The sequence below is a fragment of the Thunnus maccoyii genome, chromosome 12 (assembly GCF_910596095.1).
Source record: "Thunnus maccoyii chromosome 12, fThuMac1.1, whole genome shotgun sequence".
In the NCBI taxonomy this organism is placed as follows: domain Eukaryota; kingdom Metazoa; phylum Chordata; class Actinopteri; order Scombriformes; family Scombridae; genus Thunnus; species Thunnus maccoyii.
Genome location: NC_056544.1, coordinates 23262816 through 23284711, shown reverse-complemented (window position 1 = coordinate 23284711; position 21896 = coordinate 23262816). Strand labels below are relative to the sequence as shown.

At 38.5% G+C, this 21896-nt stretch overlaps 1 protein-coding gene across 3 annotated transcripts in view; it reads left to right on the top strand.

Moving 5' to 3' along the window:
• The first annotated feature begins 170 nt into the window (after positions 1-170).
• Positions 171-21896, top strand: part of LOC121908099 (piezo-type mechanosensitive ion channel component 2) — a 98063-nt gene continuing 76337 nt past the window's right edge. Inside the window, exons 1-4 of one of the 3 annotated variants that reach the window (XM_042427799.1) lie at positions 171-473; positions 1562-2962; positions 10294-10389; positions 16678-16803. In XM_042427799.1, coding sequence (XP_042283733.1) covers positions 2899-2962; positions 10294-10389; positions 16678-16803 — 286 coding nt within the window. In that variant the 5' untranslated portion in view covers positions 171-473; positions 1562-2898. Of the gene's footprint in view, positions 474-1561; positions 2963-6999; positions 7019-10293; positions 10390-16677; positions 16804-21896 lie in introns of those variants that run through there. The other 2 variants (XM_042427800.1, XM_042427801.1) reach the window with 2 other exon arrangements.

The window sequence follows — 21896 nt, the reverse complement described above, 5'->3', positions numbered from 1 at the left end:
CAGACGGTCACACTGAGCCTGACAGCATCCTGCTCCACAACTGAAGAACCACAGACTCTGAACAACAACCTGCATTTGCTTTCCTGCTAAAGTCTCCTTTTTTTTAATCTAACTTACAGACATGAACACACGTCTTGTCCTGCACCTTAGCTTGTTGAACGAGCCGCCAAACAAACATTCACCGGGGAAAACGTCAGTTAGCTTTTAGCTTGGTTAATTAGGCTAGCAGCACATTTAACAGCATATTAACATACTTGAAATGTCACTTCGGACCCTGCGGGTTTGTTCATTGCTCTTCGAAATGCTTGTTAACGACACACTGTCTGTTCATGACTTGTAGTTAAAGCAGTTTGTTTACTGTGTTTCAGTTCGGTACAGTGTAAAACCATGGGATGATTAGCCTAAGTGTGACTTTGAATAGGTGACTACAGACACGGAGTCATATTCATGGTCGTTCTCACCACCTGGTGAATGTGAGTCTAATACCTTTTAGTTCTGCTCTGGTGACCACTGTTCATCACCAGCTCGTTGATAATTTTGTCTGCTGTTTGGTGCTGAGCAGCAGGGGTGGAAAGTTACTAAGTACATTTACTCAAGTACTGTACTTAAGTACAAATTTAAGGTACTTGTACTTGTGTATTTCCATTTGATGCTACTTATTCTTCTACTCCACTACATTTATTTGACAGCTTTAGTTACTTTTCAGATGAAGATTTGACACAATGGATGATATAACAAGCTTTTAAAATACAACATATTGTTAAAGATGAAATCAGTGGTTTCCAACCGTTTTGGCTTTTGACGTCTTACAAAAAGCAGTGTGTAGTCAGGGTCACATTTCAGATGTCTATGAGTTGTTAACAGCTCCACCAAATAGTGATTTTTCCCTCTAAACTTCTCACATGGTTTCATTTCAATAAATGTTCAAATGATCCAATATTTCACCAAAAATCAAAGATTAGACAAAAAGTCCAAAAACTGAAAACAGATTTGTGTATCAGAACTTTGTTTTTTCTTCTTTTCTCTCCCATTAATCATCTCAAGACCCCTCAGATTTATCTGGTGACCCCTTTGGAGAGGCCTGACCCCTAGGTGGGGAACCACTGGACTAAACTAGCTAACTGTATATAAAGTAGTTGAAACTAGCTCCACCTCCAGCAGCTACAACAGTAACATGCTGCTCACACACTGATGCTTCACTATTAATAATCTAATGATGTCATATTTAATAATATATCAGTCAGAGGGACCAAACCACTACTTTTACTGCAATACAAACTACATTTTGCATGTGTCTTCCGCCACTGCTGGGCAGGCAGTGTACAGTGGATTGAAACAGCTGCCTGCTGCTGCTGCTAAAGACAAAGAACAGTCCTCCACTCCATTTTTGTTTATTTTATTTTAGTTTTGAAGTAAAAGTAATACACATGAATTACTATCAAGGTCAAGATATTAAAGTAATATTCTAATTATTGTTCTTTTTGAAAGTTAAAACATTAATATTACTAATCATCTGAAGCAGATTTATTTCTTTTTGTCTTCTTGCTTGTTGTACAATAAGGTCGGAGGTCAGATTCAGCTGAAGGTGTGTAAAAGGATTCATCAAGGACACTTTAGCTCACATGGATTCAAACTCTGAACTTCATAAAGTTCCCCCAAGACAACCAACACCACAATGATGCAAATCAGTTTATTTGCCCCCAACGTTTTGGGGGGATTTTTAGAAATTAAAAATAAACAGATGCGAGCACTCTGTTATTGAGGTTTGAGTAATGATATATCTCTGTTTACTCAGGCAACTGGATTAAATGTAATTAGAGATGTTAGAGCTGTTTTGCTACAATGCTCATAATTATTTCAAGAACTGAAAACATTTTGGTAAAATTATTTTTCCTGCCTCCAAGGGGAACTCTGACAGGCCTGTTTTGCGGTAACACTAGATTGAAGTGGATGTGCTGCTTTATGCAGGCTGACTTCAAACCAGTAGGCGTCGCTGCTTCTCTCTAATAAACAGCTGGATATCAGATTTGAGGAGATGCAATAGTCACTGAAATCCTCTTGAAATCCTTAAAATGTTCCTGGAAGTGCTTAGTTACTGTTTATAGATTTAAAGATGCATATTAAATGCTAAACAAAGAGAAACTATTCTTGCGAACTAAAAGTAAAGCTTTGGATTTGTGACACGTTATCTTATAATACTTGTGGTATTTGCATCCATCCCCGCGTCCCACCTCTTGCTTCCAATTATCACAGGGGGCTGGACCGGTTACCAAAGGAAGACTTCTGATTGGCTGACTTAGATATCAATCACAGGCTCGTCCTGTAGGCTCCTGGTGGCGAATGCAGTCCACACCAGAAGTCAGAAAGTCAAATTTCACTAAGGGGACAGGACGGGAAGGGCAGATTTATCCGGTTTTCTGAGTGTTATGAAAACGCTCCACAGAAAAGAAGTGTAATTAGACTTTCTAAGATTTTGAACATTGCTAGTTAATGTGGTTTTGAAGTTTAAAAAAGAGGGGTTAATTGGACTTGAGGACTTGTTGGCTCCTTTCTCCGGCATTTTTACGCGCTGTCTGCGCACACCTGAGTCCGCTGCTCAGTTTTTTTTGGCAGCGTCAACATGACTTCAACGCACTTGAGCAACTAAACTATCATGGTGACATTATTTACCGGTGACACGCCTGCTGTGGTGAACCTTGGTAAATGCGCTGCCTCTCACTATGGAATAACCGGCGCCCAGGTGTCTTTAGGGAGAGCTGATGTGGCCGTTTGGAGGAGCGCACCAGTTTGATGCCAGCTGGGATTTGACAGAGCGCAGGAGTTTGGGATGCAAGAGAAACCCTAGAGAGACAATCCTCGGCTTCTTTTACCTGGATTCAACACGGGCTGCCCAGAGCCATGGCCTCTGAGGTGGTGTGCGGGCTGGTCTTCAGGTTACTGCTGCCAGTGTGTCTTGCAGCTGGTGAGTTTCGTTTTTAAATCTGCACTTTTTACTCATCTCGAGGTGCTATGTGTGCGCCAGGTGTGTTTGGGTAATTGATCAATTAACAGTTATTCTAATACCCTTCAAGTGAATTCACTGATATTATCCCATAAATCTATTTACAATAATTCTTAGAAATGCAATTTTTAAAGGAAAGCTATGGCTTAAATAAGTTTACTTCGTGATCCATCTTTATTTTCATTTGACTTTCCCACTTTTTTTTTTCTTTTTACACTGATATTAATCTTTGGGACAATAATTCAAAATCTAAACTACAGTAGCTCAAACCTAAAATGTCTGAGTATGCAGATTGTTAACAGCAGAAATCAAATTTATGTTTGTGTGACATGCTGATAGATTTTTATGGTAATTTGTGATTGACCTCATGATGCTGGAGGTCACAGTTCATCTGTCACTACTGCTGCTGTCTGTACCAAACAAAAACAATAGACTGCACAGAGTCATTTACCAGCTATTACATATAAATTACCAAGCAGAGCAGTTATTCACCCCCCTGTAATCTTTTATTGGATTTAGTAAAACACAGGAGACAACACAGCATCCAGTCACTGCAGCGTGTGCGTCAAAAGCAACCTTTTGGAGTCACTGCACATTCCACGTCTCAGTCTGCATGTCAAGAAATGTCTGATAATAAAAAGGAGACTAATATAAAGTCTTTTTCTCTTTGCGCAGTTTATAATTCTGAAATAATTCAATCACAGATGAGTTTTTGTTTAGTCTAATCTGTTTTATTCTACTCAGATTGACTGTTAGGTTGCTTATGTTGCTCAAACACCTAAAAGAAACTGTAGTAAAATGTTACTTATTTCATTATAGCATCATAAATTAATTTCTGTGGTGTCCAATGTGGTTTCTGGGTTTTACTTACTGGATATTAATGAATCATCAGTGTTATTGATTGTTGAAGTGCTGACTGGACATTCTGTACATGACTGTTGTGTTAATATTGTTAATTAACATTTATATTGGTTTGGCACTGTTATATCTACATGTCTTGTGTTGTTTCTCATTCCTTTGAGTTTCAGTTGGTGGTGCTTTTTTCAGAGATTTTTATTTTGTTTACAGCATCTGTAACTTTGTAAAAGTTACACAGATGTTTTGTTGTTGCTGTGTTAGTGAATGTTTTGCTTGATTCACTCTTTTGCTATGCAGATTAAGGAGATGATTCATCATCAACACGGCAGCTTATTTTGATTCAGAGGCGACTTTTAGTAGTTTGAATGGAGGAGTCTTATCATTAGTTTACTGAAGAAGACATACACTTACATGCTGATTTAGAGTTTGTGGAAATTATGCTTGAGGTTTGATCACACCTTGGATGCAGACTCTATTAACTGTAGTTTACTTTGTGTTTTAAACTGTAACTGTGTGGTAGGCCACAAGTGAAAATGATTAGTGTCTAACTGCCACTGAGGTTCCAGTGTGGTGTCTGTGTAAGACTTATGAGGGCAGCTGAGGTACTTTTAAAGCTAACAGCATGCTTTCTATAGATAAGACCCACTCAGTACCACCATAATGCATCACTTGACAGCCCGACGCCCCCCTTTATTTCCAAAAGCAATTGTGAGGCCATGCATTGTCTCCATTAATTCGTGGAAAGTCGTTTTAACAGTATGAATTAATAATGCGGTTGTGAGGGAGAGAAGAATTGCTTTCCCTTTTATCGTAAACATACCTTTAATATTTTATGTTTTTTCAAAGTGCAAATGAGCACTTGTCATTCACTGCAGCTGTACACAGTAACTGACAGGATGAAGGAAATGTAAAGTGGGAAGCAGGGAATGTGAGCAGGAACAGACAGCGTTTGGGATGACAGTGATACTGACGTCTGTCATCAGCACCAGCTGATCAGCAGCTGATTTTAGTTCAGTGTTTGATGTAAATCATCCGTCAGCTCTCAGTTTATTGCAAATTATTGTTTTTCTTTATCATTTATAACTCTTTTTAGGTTTGATTTTGTTTCTGTCACTTGTTTTGGTGCAAATCCTCAGTTATTTGGCCTTCATGTCAAGCGTTTTTGAGGTTAAATAGAATAAAAAACGTTTTTTTTGGCCTCTCAGTGCTTAATAAATATAAAGGAAACACTCCTGCAAAGCAGATGTTATCTGACTCCAAACATGTCCCTTACTGTATACATCCAATAGAGTAATATATGTTGCCGCTCCTCGCTGTTCTCGTGTCCTAGTGAAAGACCTGTCTGCTGACGTTACATAGTCTCAGTTTCCTGTTGGCCATCTGACAGCACCTCTATTGAAAAGCACAGAACTGCTCGGCCCAATGTGTACACAGTCCTCCTACCACCACACACAGACACACACACATTTGCACACAGCTACAGTTTCGCTCATCAAACAGGCCGCTGTTTATGTGTTTACTGGCAGAGTTTGGAGTGTGAACATGATTATGAGCATACACTTTACCAAATGTCTGATCTGATATGAAACCTGTGGTGTGAATGTACAGATGGAGCTGTGGGTCAGCTGGGTTAAGTACAACACTGAGACAGACAGAGATAGCAGCGGGCGAGCAGATGCTTAGCTGCTAGGAGCATCACTGGAACCGTGATGCTTGTTTCAGTTTGTGAGTTTTAATTTAATGAGAAAATTAATTTCTATTTACATATTGTTCCAAAGATGCTGTGCTGTCTCATCACAAATCCCCAAGCAGCCACAGTTGGTGATCAAGAGGAGAACTGCCTGTGTAAAAGTGATGCTTTTAGCCCATTGAGATTGTAGTTGTCACTAGTGATAACAGCCTCTTCTAATAATAAATACATAGGAACAAAAACAGTTCAGCCAATACTACACTGATATGTTTAAACCAAACAGAAACAGCATTTATCTCTGAAAATGTGGTAAAAAATGACAGCAGATTAGTGCTGTGTTTAAAATCAAAGGTCCTGTCAAGAAAAACAAGCCTTTTCCAGGCCTTTCCAAGAATTAGAAAAAAACTGTCAAATATGCTCAAAGAGTTCAACTAACTTAACAAAATAAATCAGAAGCAGAGTTGAGCACAAAAAAGGGATAAACAGCTAATTATGTGCTGAAAATAAAGACAAATAATACCTTATGGGGTAAAATTGTTTTCAGGGTCAAGAAACTAAAGTTAATTCATAATTTTAAGACGAAAAATGTCAAATACGTGCTCCAACATTTAAACTCACTATGCTAGTTCAGTCTGTAAACCAATTAGAACCAGAGTTGTGTACACAAGAAAAACCAGAGTTTTGATATATGGTGCCAAGGGTAAATAAATAGGTTTTTCAGCTGTAAACAAAAACAAATTCAATGGTGAGCAATGTCACAGAATCGACCTCAGATTCCTCAGAGTTCAGATATGAGATCGTGGCTAGAAGAAGACAGATAACATGAAAAGGAGAGCTGTGGCATTAACTGTTGTAAGTTCAGTAAATTGTTTTTGATTCAGGGGACGATTACTATGATTATTGTAGGTAAAATATCATGGTAAATATGTTTCCTGAAATCCTACTATTAGTGCTAATCTAAAGTTAAATTAATTTATGCCACGATAACATTGGATTTTATTGACTGAACAGTGATCTGTCTGTACAGTATATTGCTGTTTTGTTAGACTCAGCATAAGAAATAACATCAGTAACAGTTAAACACCGTTCAAAGTTTCAGACAGTTGACTGGAAATCAATTTAAATGCAGCTCAGTGTCTGCACTCATTCATATTTTGGAAATTCATGACGTTTTTCCAGATGAAATTGGTCGATTGATTTCTGGAGTGCAGGAACTTTGTAGTACATTTTATTTGCTCGGTGTTAACAGTTAAATTCATCTTTAAAAGGCAGCGAAAACATAAAAACAGTTATACTGGGCCCTTACAGGCCCAATATAACTTGTGTCTAAACAAAATCAAACTGCTGATGAAGGCAGGAGAGCTGCTCTGTGTTCTCGGTTTCCTATGAAAAAAGACGATAATCACGGTAATAACGGTGATGGAAATGGTTGGCGGCATCGATCGCTACCAGATGCCAGCATATCTCTGGTAGATATATTTTCAAATTTAGTTTGTGGCACAAATGGTCTTGTTTTAAGCTTTTATTTTGTTCCAACTCTTATCTGAAACACTAGAATTACAATCTGTTGCTTTATTAGAGTAAAACAAACTGTTACTTTTTGGCTGTGGTCAACAAGCTAAACAACTATTAGCTAGCAAGCTAACGTAACAACGCAACTGACGTTAAAGTGAGACTGTGCCACTTTTAAAAGAAAAAATAACACAATTATCTTCTTACAATTAAAAAGTAGAATTAATTAACAATAAAATCCAGATTTTATGACCTTCTATTAGCACTTATATTTACTAGTTAATGCTCTAAACACTGGTACATCTTGGATGTGACATCCATAGTTCAGTGAAGTTGGTTTCAAGTTTTGTGCTCGGATGAAAACAGTAAACCTCTGCAGAGCGGTGGTATACACTTGATGTGGTATGCTCTTTATGATTTTCTTGAGAGGGGTTTTAAATTCCTCTGTTATCTCCCGGTGCTTGGCCTGGCCAGACACCGCACCACCTTATCTTCTGTCATGACTTTTATGTTTTTGGGCTTAAACTCTGAAGTCAGTTGGCCTTGATTTCACATTTACGACTGGTCTGCTCCTCCTCTGTTTAGGCTCTGCGCGGCTGTAATAATAGCTTTTACTGCGAGAGACAAAAACCTGATTCAGCTGGTGAATGGGGATTTTTGCAGTAATCTATGTCTGAGAACAACAGCAGTTTATTTTCATTCCCTGTGTAAAAATCCTCAGATGGTGAGTCATACAGCGAAGGCAAATGGTCAGGAAGACTGCGGTCAAGTGTCTGTAGGAAAGCAGTGGGAGAGGAGCCATGCAGATGCAGATAGATAATCTGTATCTCCACACAGTGCAGATACAAAAGAACCACTTCAGATACGAAACTATGAACAGATGAATAATGATGGCAGTAGACACCAGCTGCCAACTTGGGCAAAAGAGGCTTGTTTAGAGCTTATTTAATGCCACATTTAACGAAGATAAAATGAAGTGGGTGGGGATAGGAATGGTGCAGCGAGGGAGACCAAAAATTATAGATTGTGAGTCATTCCCTCCTCTTTTCAACCAGGAGGCTTAGGCTGCAACCTACATGTTGAAAATGTTTCAAAATAAAAAAAAAATATGATAAACAATATTGATAAATTGATTTTTTTATGTTGTTATGCCGGCGGTCGGAGTGTCTGGTGTATCAAGCATTCGTGCACACTTGAAACTTAATCACATAGACAATCTACAGATGTTGGTGCTTTGCCAAAACATGACAGCCCTCGTAACATTTATTAACTTTTGTAAGTTTTCATTGGTCTGTATCTGAGCACGGAGAAAACCAGGGGGTTCACTCACCATAGGGCTCCAGCAAGGGAGAAGGCAGAGCCAAGTCAAATGTCAATGAATAGGTCCATTGAGTGCGCAAAGATAAATAAAAGCACCATTTTCAGCAGTTAAGTGTAATTTTTTTCAGTAGCTCCACACCAGTAGTTGCCCAGATCTCTCTGACTTAGACGGTAACTTACGCAGCCGACCAGGTTGTAAACTCTGTGCCTGTTGATATAACCCCGAAGAGAAATTCGGGAGGTCATACTGTGTGTCCACTTTTTGCATTTCCCTCCCTTGCTGCACCACCTCCTGACCTACAGTAAAAATATTTAAAGAAGTGTAAGGAGGGAAGGGGCCTATCACATATTTTGTGCATATTTTCTGTAAACATGAAAAACTGTTAAGTTGTAAGTGTCACGTGGCATGTTATTTGAAAAAGAGCTCAGATTGTGAATGTGCTTCAGTGGTGAAGCGTTCACATCAGTGTGAGTCATCCTGGATGCGTTAATTGATGTTCAGTCAGCAGGTGATGTGAGCTGTTTAACTGGTAAAAGCCCCCCGGTAAAGGCAGCTGGTCAGACCGACTCAGGGAAATGAGGTGCGCAACCGATCAATACATCAATTAATGGTTTTTGGAAGTTGTGTTTGCACTTAAGCGTTTGAACTTTCATCATGAGCTCAAAAGACTTCCTTCATGTGCCTGCACAGGGTGTGTGTGTGTTTGAAAGGAGGGTTTGCGGGAAAGGGTAAGTGTGTTATGGGAGCCTGTGGAGTTACATAATCCAGTATCATGGGTAGTGACACATCTTAAATACTGAAACAGAGCTTTACAAGCTTAACTGAGTTCAAAGCAGAGTCTCAGAGTTGACATGTGTTCAAAAAATAAACGATCATTTTGGCTGAAGAACTAGGGGAAATTTCTTTATTGAACAAAATTAACTGCACTGAAATCAGGCCACCTTTCATTTGATTGATTGCATTTATATCAAACACTTCCATCACTGAGATAAATCAGGTTAGACAAACTAAATAATTGCAAACTAAGGTGTACAGAGAGTAGGAAAAACAGAAGTAAGTAAAAGTTTTACAAAAAAAAATAACATGAGTCAATATTAGTCATCAAATTTTATACCACAAAGTCTAAAAACAAACTGAAGTCCTCTCACACACACACCGGCCGTGGCATTTCACACTCTTCACGCTTCATGTGACTGTGTTTCATTTAAAGGTTTGGCAACCAAAAGTAATTTTCCTGTTTTCAAAACCCGGAGGTACATCATGCATTTTAGGGGCTTGTGGTGCGTGACACCGCTCTGTTGCAAAACCTGCAGAGATTTTGTTTTGCAGATTTTTTTTTTCTTTCTTTTATTATTGTAAAATGATCCCAAATCTGTAAAGCTCCTAGTCCGTGAAATACAATGAGATTCTTGCAAAATGAAATCTTCACATGTGATATAAAGTGTGTGATGCATTACGGAGCACGGAGAGGCAGAGCTGTTCACAGGCAAGCTCCGTCAGTTAATTGTCTCTTAACACCCAAAGACTATTGGGGTGATTATTGTACTTCAAAACAGTGACTGAGCTTCAGCCCAGTTTGTTATACAGCCCAGATGAAGGTGGCTTTTTTATGACTATGAGCAGCTTTTTCTCCAACAGCAACATTTTAACAACTTTCACCACATGTTTCCCTCCAATCTGAGTTGATCTCAGTGACGACTCATAACCAAACAGCTTGTTATCACCGCCAGTTTCTCCACTTTATTCACCGTTTTAAAGTTATGTAACGTGATGTCGCACATAAAGCAACAAAGAGACTGTTGCATTAATGATACTCAAATGCAGTTTTGTTGTTGTTGTTGTTGTTGTTAGGATTAAAAGGTGGATTTGTACCATAACTCTGTGAATGTGTGTTTCTGTTTGTTTCTGCAGCTTGCCTGTTCAGGTACAATGCCCTGTCCTTCGTCTACCTCATCTACCTCCTGCTTATTCCACTCTTCGCAGAGCCCACAAGCACAACGATGCAGGGTAAGATATACACTAAATCTGCTTGAAGCTTCACATGTTCGATGGCTTTGGCTTTGTCTATCGCCTGGAGAATCTTGACTGTTTCCCCAAAAAAAAGCCTCCAGTTTGAATTGCAATATTGTTCTCTGTAATACAAACCAGCCCTTCTCCAGAGGACTTGAATTTCCTTGAGATGAGGATGGATTTGGCACATAGTTCAGTCCATGAAAGGTAATATTGGTTAGTGTGGGCACGGGTCCATCTGTAAAAATAAAAATGATCCATAGCAAGCCAGATCTGATATCCATGATCCATCAGGTCCAAATCTAATGTCCCCTTGATGAAAATTAACATTTTAGGCTTCAAACTGAACACACGAGCTGTACAGTTGAGAAAAGAAATCCAAAGGAGCCCGTAAAATATCCTTCAGGGAGAAAAAAAAAAAAGAAAATAGGGATGAGGGCTGTTTTTGATAATGGCTAACCACTTCAGTTATCAAATGGGGGTATAAAAGTTGCCCTCAAGGCTCTATTAGTTCCTTAGATGGCTTTTATTCAGTATTACCACAATCTGCCTGCTTTTGACAAGTGTTATTAGTTAATTCAGCCAGTGTGAAGGTTGAGGTGGAACTTGGTATTTAACCTCTTTGGTATTTTGGTTTAGAAAAGAATCCAGTAAATGAAAGCCACCCTCAGAGCTGGTGAACTAGTTTCCACGTTGTCCTTCGACGACTGTGTAGCCGTCACTCATTCTCTAACAAATATAAATCACAATGGACCTCTGAGGTTTGTGAGAAGTGACTGAAGTGACTGTTCTCCTAACGAGTGATGAATGTGGGATTGTGGTCGCCGCGTTCGGCCGCACCTTTATGCACTTCCCTCACCACAAAAATACTAAACAGGACGCCTCCCAGACCTCTCGTAATACGGGCTTCTGTAGGAGACCACATGCAGTGTTTAATAATACATAAACCCATATCGGCGGAGGGAACAACATCCAGTCCGAGAGCTGTCTCTGCTCATCTCCAGCTGAAATAACAATCAGGAAGTAAAGCAGAAAGAGAGGGTGAGGAGAGGAGAGGAGGAAGCAGAGAAAGTGGACCACTTACACTCTCATCAATAGTTAAAGAGAGATGTCTTCTAGTAACACTGAACGTTCATGTATCTGATACTGAAGCTGTCGACTTAAAACACGGTTGAACACATGCCAGTTAGGTCAGGATTTACATGGTATTTTTTTATTTATATGAACATTTACTGTATCTGTTTTATGAGCCAAAAATATAAAATGGGCCTGCAGTCGAGGATTACAGGACTATTAAACCCTGTAGTTTTGTCCAATTTACAGTAAATTCAATTTTAGACACTTTTAGGGCTGTAAGTTAATACTTTATGGATGTTTATGGACTTTCTCTGGAAATGCATTGTGGTAATGATGATAGTGAGGAAGTTTTAATTAACAATTAACAAAATGAGAAGATTTTTGTTATAACTGTGGCCCATATTATTGCATTAAACACATTTAATGATTTTATATGTGCTTGCATTTGTGATATCATGATATATATCAATATTAGAAAAATATTCCTGTTAATATTATGATAACAACACCGACCATATCTTCCAGCTTTAGACACTTCACTGCACACAGGAAATGAGAGTTATTGTGAAACACAGGCCACTTAAACGCTTTTTTAAAAAAAATTTTAACAATCATCATTTTAACAATGTTTATGTAAATTGTAAACAGGGATACGAAGATGCAAGAATGGGTATTACTGTAAAGGAAGTGTAATAAATTACTTGTTTAGATGAACTTAGATTAACAGATGACAACATGTGAATGTTATTACACAACAATATCGAGAAGGTAACATAGAGTCTCTGCAGTCGGCTCATAGTTACCCAGAAAGTTATAGTATTGTTTTTTCTGTGTTATAATCATTTATTGTTTGTGTAAAAGATATATATGAATTGTGAGGGAGTGTGAATTTATATTGCAAATAAATTTAGTTTCAATTATTTTTCAGACAACTTGAAGCAGGTTATTTCTATATTTTCTCCAGACAAAAAAAAGCAAAAAAAAAAGGTTTTGAAGATATTAAATGATCTGAATCAGAGGCCTCTCTGTACAGTACAGTAGAGATGTGCAGGTACTGTTTTTACTATATGGTGAAACATTCTGATGATAACAAAACCACCGACCATTCCCATTAGCTCCTGTCCTCCACCTCTCCTGTCTGTATTAGCAGTTTTATTTTAACCAGAAGACAACAGGCTCCTGTCCGTCTAGCTCTGCCAGGTAATGACTTGCTATCATTAACTAGTCGACCTACTGAAGTGCGGCTAGTTTATGGTTAAGAGAGTACAACAAGTGTCCAAAATTAAATTTTTGACTCACCTGTCAAGGAGACTGTTAGATGAAAAAATCCACAGGCCAAGCATATTTTTTACCGTCCAAAATAATAAATTGCCTTTTTATGTCACATATACTGTACAGTTTAGCGGAGAACTGTGATGTCGAGTAGCTGAAACTAGGAGCACTCGAGACAGTCTGTGGCTGGCGCTCCTTCACCTCAAACTGTCTCGAGCACTGCTACAGTTTCATGGCACTGTTTAGATACACATAAAAAACACACATAGTGCACTTGTCTAGTCTGTATATGGACAAACATGAGTTATTTCCTCTGAGCCATCATACCAGATAATTTATTACGTGACTATTTTGGCACAAACATTTACATACCAGTGTGGCAGACAGCCTCCTGAGATTTACTCACCAAATGATTTACCCGCATTTGGCACTTGGCGGGTGAGTAGAACTGATCAACAATGAAGGCTTTTTTGGTTCTTTCACACCTATTAATACCCAAAACAATGAGCTCCATTTAAAGTAATTGCCAGTCAACTGTCTTAAACTTTAAACAACAAACCTGCTTTTGTTTGTGGTGTTTTTAGTGTTTTTGATGTTAGATACTGTAATTTACAGGGTAACGCAATAATAGCTCAGTTTGTTCAGTTTGATCAGATCCAAGCGGATCATGATGTGAAGTAGTTTTACTATGTACTAATATTTCAGAAAAGTTTGATGATGATTATGATAAAACTATTTACTGTGATATTTTTGGCCACAAGAATTGTAGCATGAAAATTTAATACCGGAACATCCCCTACAACAGAGTCCTTTATGTTTTAACCTTTATTCAACAAGACAATCTCACTGAAACAAACAAACAAAAACAAAATGATGCCAGGAAAACTCACCTGTGAGATAAAGTTGACTGACATTTTCCTTGTTGATGGTTATGTAACCTTATACCAGGTTAAGTTTACATGGACTGTAGCAAAAACACAAAAGAATATCAAACATGTAAATTGCCATAGGCGTCAGATTTTATGAGATATTCTTCTAGCGTAACACCTGCCAGGACTCGTACTGTATCCCATCTGTCTGCCTCACCTATTTGTCATCATCAGTGAGGAGGACTGCAGGCTGAACGAACGACAATATGTGGAAGTTTCAGCAGAAAGGGTCCTGGATGACCGCATGTAAAAGGATTATTGTTGAATGATTATGAAATGTGTAGAAACTATAATTGTTGTGCAAACAACAAGTTATTTTAGGTAAATATTTGCTAGATTATTGAAGGAAAAGATCATTTAGATTAGGCACAATACCTAGTAGCTTCATATTATTAAACATTTAAATAATAGCTGGTTATGATTGAGGATGATTGTGATATAATTGCCACAATTAATTGTGTACTGTAAACTATCAGTTATTCATTTAATTACAGATTGTTTACATTTAGGATGCAAATTAGTTTGCAAGTAATTACTACTCTTAATTTTGGGCAGATTATCATAATCTGCAGAGTTACAGTTTGAGAGTTATCTCCTCACTCTGACATGTATGCAAAACTACTGACATTTATAATACATATTGACAGTACAAACTTAAAATATACATGTCTTATTGTACAGAACAGAGACCCACTCTACATTTTTTAATTATTTTAGAGGGGATTAAGAGAGAGATTGAGCTAAATTCAGTGTTTTGTCTTGATGGTTGGTTTCATTTTGTCAGTTGAATCTTAAAGGACCTGCAGCGGTTAAATCGGTAAATTTAACTTAAACCAAATGTTAGACATGAATAATTCATAAGGTGTAATTTGCTTTAAAAAGCCACAGCAGTGCGGCAAGCCCAAGGAAACGTCAGGATAAAAAGTTCCAGTCCAAACTGGAGACAAACAATATCTTATGCAACTTGTTGTTGTTGTTTGTGATTTACTCTCTAATGTCGTAATTACAGCGTTTGGCTCCACATCCACTCGAAGGCATTCAATTCTCAGTGGAGGTGAACAAAATCTAAACTGGTACTTTCATATGGGTAGCAAGTGCCCTTATAGTAGGTGCTATATGCCTTGTTGAATGGACACTGACATGGCAATTTCCCTTCGGGGAGTCTTTTAGTACTGTTGCATGAATGTGTATAAATATTTGATCAGGTTTATGTTTTAGCTTGTAGTCTTAAAACAGATGGTGTTTGGCTTTAACAAATTACCTAGTTTGGCTTTTTTCTTTTACAAAAGGCATCTTCATCATACCCTTTTAAATCACCTAAAACACTTTTTTTCCCCTATTTTGTCAAGTAGGTTCTGGTGTGCAATTCCTTTAAAAGGCCAAATGATTGGTGATCAAACCATTTCATTGGCTCTCCCTCAGATTGGGATTTTGCAAGACCATGTAGCTTAATTAGGTCTTAAAGTTGACAAATGGATAAGATTCTCTGATTAGGGGAAAAAGAAATGAATGTAAAAACTGTTAAAACAATACCCCCTGTTTTGGAAGCATTTAAAAAGTACTCTTGGGACGGTGTTTTTAGGCTAAATAATGAAGAGAATTGAAATACTAATTCAAGATGAGTGTGAAGACAGATGGCTGTCAGACAACAAAAATGCTCTATTACAAATAGGAAAAAAGGGGACAGAGCCAAAGCAGTCATGTTATCCAGAGCCTTAGGACCAATTTGGACGCAGATTTTAGCTAACAGTCTTCATACCTCATATTTACAAGCATTCTTTTCCCCTTTTTGTGAAAGCCAAGGGAATTGCAATGGGAAATTAGTGCAAATTGTTTGCACTTCAACATTTATAAGCCTGCTGTGGTCTGTTGTTGTGCAGATTTGATAAGGTTAGCCCTCGATGGCCGGAGGCTCAGCAGTAGCGCTTCACCTTAGCCAGGATATTGTGCCATACTATAGTAAAATTGTTATGTGTTCCCCACAGGGATGTAGTAAATTTAATGAGGCTGTGCAGATAGAATTGGAGTGATGGAGACAGTTGGACCAAACCGTGCAGATATGAGAATTTAATTTTTCAGGGTTGATATTTGCAGCAAGGAATGTTACTGTCATGTCGTCATCAAAGAAGAAGAGTCCAATCAAGCCTTTTCTTCCCCAGAGGATGAACATTTTCATTTTCGCATTTAGAGGGGGGTCTGAAAAAATCCTACTGCAGAGAATTATCACCATAACAACTCCTGAAATTATCCCAAATACCTGTAGGTGTACTATAAAATGACCATGTGTTGAACAGCTGTGGCAGCTCCTCAGACTGCTCTCATCCTTCCCTCCCAGGATCAGTAATGTCTGAAGACAGCTGTAGTCTTTACCTACATTAATGGAAGACAGTGGGTCAGTCAACTCAACTCTATGTTGATCTTATGGTGTCAGATGGCTGAGTCATTTCATGTGAACACAAACACTCACAAAATCCAGAAATTAAAGAAGCAAACCTGTGATATTTATTAAGTATAAAGGCCTGTTCTGCTCTTTCAGTGATGTATTATAGACTTAGAGAGAATTAGAGGCCTTGTGGTCCACCAGAATGTTTATTTGACTTTTCAACAGAAATAAGCTTTGCTCTATGGTAGTGTTGCCAGTTCTTAACCAGGATATGTAGTGATCCACAGAAAATCCCCCTTGGATGCTCTCCCAGTCACCCTCACCGTCTTTATCAATTCATTCAAAACAGCTCCAGAGTCAATAGCAGATCACAAAATGAATATGAGTCTTTGTTGTAAGAGTTTTGCTTTAGGAAAAGGCTGACAAGAATTCAGAAACACCAGGTACTTTTTAATGTTGCACAACTCCTAAAGCAGCAAAATTTTATTCTCTGTGTGTAGAAAAACAAACACGCAAAGAGGCTTTTTCTGTGTTTCAGTGCATGAACGGCAGAAATAACATGTGGAAATCCTTAAAGTGAGTGGTTGTGGTGATGAACTCACTGTAGCTGTTCTCCTCCTCCAGGCCACACAGGGCGTCTGCTGCAGTCCCTCTGCTTCACCAGTATGTCCTTCCTGCTGCTCCACATCATCTATCAGATTACCGTCAACAGCCTCCTGGCCGGGAACTCCATCACCTCTGACTTCAACTGTAAGTACACTGCAGCCTTTATAGTCAAGGCTCTGAAGGTAGTGGGGTTTGTTGTGTATACAGAAATCAAAGTGACTCACAGGTCAGGAATCCATAAAGGAGGTGTAGTTGGTTAATTGATTAAAGGGGACGTATTATGCTTTTCCTAATTTCCAGTGATATATATAATGTCACAATGTCGGATGTTCATATTAAATTAGGCCAAAGTGTCAAATAATGAGGTAAACGTATGTAGAAGTAATATCTGTGAGAAAAAAGCTCAGGCTTCAGACTTCTCTGAACGCTCAGTTTCCTACATTTTTTTCTACTTTCACCCCAAGCTGACGTCAGCATGTGGCGGATTTCTTTATCTGGTCATCTGCTCCATGCACAGCACACGAGTTCACTGCTCCGCTAACATTATGGTGTTTTTCCATTGTTTGGGGGGTAGTCACACCGAGCCATGACTCGAGTTGAGCTGGCATCCTGTGAGTGTTTTTCCATCATACAGTACGGCAAAGTAAAATAAGTATTATTACATGTTGGAGGTGTGCTGGTCATCTGCAGCTCTTCATCAAACATCATCATCACTGTGGCTGTTTCTGCTTGTACTTTTCCTCCCTGAATTATTTCTAACTGACCCGCCCAACAAAGAGCACCAAATATCTCCGTATCATTGTTGTGTCGACTGGTTTTTAGCACCGCTAATGAAGCTCTGCTAATTCAGTGAGGTACACGTTTAATTTCCTGTAAATTCTTCACAATAAAAGTCTCTTATTGTTTTATCATTTATATGAAGTGGCAAAGCAGGAAATGTGTTTTCATCAGCAGTAACTTAACACAACTCTGATACAGCTGACCCTCAGCAGGCTTCTGGAAAGCTTTCCAATCAGAACAGAGTGGGCTCATCGGGATGGGAGGCTTTAAAGAGACAGGAGATAAGACTGCCTGTTAAGAGACAGAGGCTGAACTGAGGGGTTGCATAAAGGGTCAATATAAGATAAATAAGGAGTTTTTTGAACTGTGAATCATGCAAAGCTACTCTAGTGGAATCCCAGAAAAAAAAAATAGAGAGAGCTGGAAATGACCTGTATGTCATTGGGAGGGTTAGCAATTTGTATGCTTTCAATAAAGCCACAATCAACCCTTTAAACTCATTTTAAATTATATTTAATGACAGATGCAACCCTGTCACTTAAGAAATACATATATTATTGGATTTGCCATCTATATTTTGGAGGAAACATAATTGTGTGTGAATTATACAATGTACATACAGTGCAAAGGGACACTGGTGGAGATGGATAGCAGTCGTACAAAGTGCAGGACTTTGACTCCAAAGATTTGCCTCCTGAGTCCTCTGAGTGGTAAGCTTTAGCTTTAGCCTACTAAATTATAGAGGTTAAAGTGAGGGAAAGATGGTGGATTAGTTTAAAAAAGTAAAAGTAAACATATGTTATTTCTTGCTTATTCTAGTCAGTGATGACTTGTTTAAAATCGATTGACTGAAACTGATTATTAAAATGGATGTGCTCTACTTAGTTGAAGAATCTGGTCCAGACAGTCAATAGCTGTGGGGGATAACCTGTATTTAATACGTAATGATGATGATAGCCTTGCCTGCATTTTGCAGGCAAACAAAAATGAAAGACTGAAATTAAATGAAACATACAGTTCAGTCAAACCCCTTAACCCTGACAACCTTAGTGGCTTTCTGTAAGACTCAATAATTCACTTACTCTGAGCACTCATTTAAGACCAAAACGATGAGATCTCTACTTGTTGGGCCACATGTTCACGACAGACTGTGTGCACACGTGTGTCCCATCCATCACACAGGCCGTTTTGTGCTTAAACTCTGACCTGCGCTACTGATTCAGTGTCACAAGGTTGTATATCACCAGAAAAGCTGTAGATTTTTCACAGCCCAAGGGAAAGTTTCCATCCAAAAAAAATAAGTTTGCATTTCCAGGTGTAGGTAAAATATGCTCTCTAATAATGATCCACAATCTCTAGAAATATCCTCACTCATACTGCATTTAGTCACATCATGAAGATTTATGAATTTAACACATTCCTCATGTAATGAGCTTCCTTGTGCCATATGGCGACGTAGAAAAAAAGAGATTTTTGCTGCCAGTTAAGCAAACACTCTGAGCTACTGACATAGTGCAGGGAAGGTGTTAATAGTTGGCCTTGGGCTTCCCATGAAACTCTGTATCAAACTGTAAAATGTGAATGTGTCTAGACAGGACAGACTCTGACCTTGTGTTCTAATGACTTGTTCTTATGCAAGTAACTCGCTTTCTACCGTCGAAGCACAGCCAACTCTGCTCAAAAGGCAGAACGGACCTTATCGCCTCAGGCAAAAACACACTGAGCTGTTCAGAGAGAGTAGACTAAATATTCGCTCAAGGAAATCTTTATTACTGAGATCTCGAGGGCTTCAGTTTGGCATATAAAATCCTGGTGTGATCAGACCATAAATCTATTCATCTACTGTGTCTATCTATGTATTATTTATCTATCTGTCCATCAGTCTTTCTATTTATTTAAAGGTCTCCTCCACACATGTTTAAAGACATATGAAAATAATCATCTTGGAATAATGATTTGTGTCTGCGATGGTCTTTGCACAAAAAAGAAGTTGACTTACCTTGTTAAAATTCTTCAAATTATATTCTGTCTTCATCATGGAAAAATCCAGAATCTACTGTATTCATATGCAAATATTTGTAGTCAAAAGTTTAACTGCAGGACACAGGATGTCTCTACTGTACTTCCCCCCCAAAAAGTCAATTCTCAGTGTATGTGCGCTGAAGGTTTTTAAGTTTCCATATCATAAGTTGGTAACTGGCTCCAAACTAGTTGTGATATCACAAATCATGCTCGTAGGTCCACGTCTTAAACTCAGATTTGTTACCAGCCTTATCATTTCACACAAAGACTAAATCATTATAGACTGGTACTTCAAACAAATACCCATGAATACCATATTAGTAATAACTAACATTATATTCACAACCCAAGGAATCTGCTTTACTCTATTGATCGACCTCAATGATGAGCCGCCTTGTTTCTTGACAATTTGAGGCTGTTCCACAGGAAGACGGCAGTGTGAAAGAAGTTTCTCTCCATGTTATTTACTCCAAGGTCAAGGCATTATTAAAAATCAGAATATGGAATATAGTTGTCTGCTTTTTGTTTCAGGCTTTATATCATACAGCTCCGTTGGCACTTGAATGAAAAACCATCTTGAGTTTAGAACTTGTATTGAATGCTGAAAAAACAAAACTCATGATGTTTTCAAATACAAAATAAAAGCCACTGAATTTCCATCTGTCATCACTTTTCAGGGCTCTGAGATTGAATCTGTATCTCAATACAAATATCTAGGAATCGTAATAGATGATTCTCTCTTGTTTAAGCCTCACACTCAACGCCAACTGGTGAAAAAGCTGAAGTTGAATTTGGGTTTTTATATTAGAAACAAGTCTTGCTTTTCCTTCGAGGCCAAAAGGAGTCTTGTTGTTGCCACCTTTATGTCTGTGCTGGATTATGGCGATGTTATATATACGCACGCGTCTTCCCAATGCTTACACATGCTGGATACTGTCCACCACGGAGCACTGAGGTTTATTACAAATTTTAAAGCCCTTACTCACCATTACTCTTTGTATGCTTGTGTTGGATGGTCTGCCTTGTCCACCCGTAGACTTAACCATTGGCATATTCTTATTAAAAGGCTATTCTTGGTCTGCTTCCATCTTGGGAAGTTATTTTCTTCGCTCCCAGGACTTACTCCTACTATCTGTCCCTAAAGCCTGTACTGCATTGGGAAAGAGGGCGTTTTAGTATGCTGCTCCTTCTGCTTGGAGTAAGTTGCAAAACTACCTGAATCTTCGGGGAACTGGTCTCACTGGACGCATTTAAAGTAATTCAAAATGATTTGGATGCAGGCACATCTGGCTGTAGGTGTTTTGACTGCTATATATTGCCCCTGTTTGATCCATGATGTCGATAACTTGTGATGAATATTGATAATTATTTTTGATATTTTATAATTCTGTAATTTATTCTTTATTTTCATCGTAAATTGTTAAATGTTTTTTTTTTATGTCTGCAGCCCTGTTAATTGTGCTGCTGCCTGTCTTGGCCAGGATGCTCTTGTAAAAGAGTGAGACTTTTCCTGGTTAAATAAAGGTGAAAGGAAATGTATTTTAAAAAATGAACAGCACAGTTTCTGTATAAGCACTTTGCTCCTCAGAATTGCTTCATAATGAACAGCTGGTAGCTCCTGGCTGTCATCTGATAATTAATGAGGCACATGGTGGAGAAGTATAACATCACATGCTCATGATGAACGACTTCATATGCAGCTATAGAGACACCAAAGAATGTCATCAGAAAACCACAAAATATGTCAGTAACAAGTAAAAAGTAACAACTGCACAGCACATTTCTGACAATATTCAGATCAGAATCCTGCACAGTATTGTATATTTTAAACTTTTTCTTTCTCTACCATGATGAATTGTAAAAGTATTGTTAGGATTTGTACTTCCTGAGGTTAATGTAATCCTATTCCTCTTTTTATTTTTGGGCTTTGTTTGTAACAGGAAGTCAGACATGACTCTTCCTCCTCTTGATCTACCGCCTGCATGTTGAGTAAAGGCCTTATCTCAAGTTTCTATATCTGGTATTTCGCCCCTTGACACCCTTTTCCTTTTTGCAGCCAAGTATTGTATAAACAAAGAGTCCTCCTTCTTGGTGAGGCGGTTATCCTCTCTCCAGATAACTTTATGTAATTTCCTTTATTCAGTGTAGCCAAATACACCATTAGAGCAGTAACTGAGTTGAGTTTGAATGAGGCAACTTTTCCAAAAAGTTAACACCTCCAGCTGCTACAATAGGTCAATGACTGGTCACCAGATGAGCCGGAGTCGGCTTCCTTTGGAGTCATCTGTCATTCCTCTGTGCTGACTCGCTTTGGTGGGAACGACACATACAAACAGTCGTAAGCTGGTGAATTAACAGCCAACGAGCACCAGATGGGTGGAGCTCACCACAGTGGAGGGTTTCAGATAATGTCAACTAAATTGTCAGATACAGTA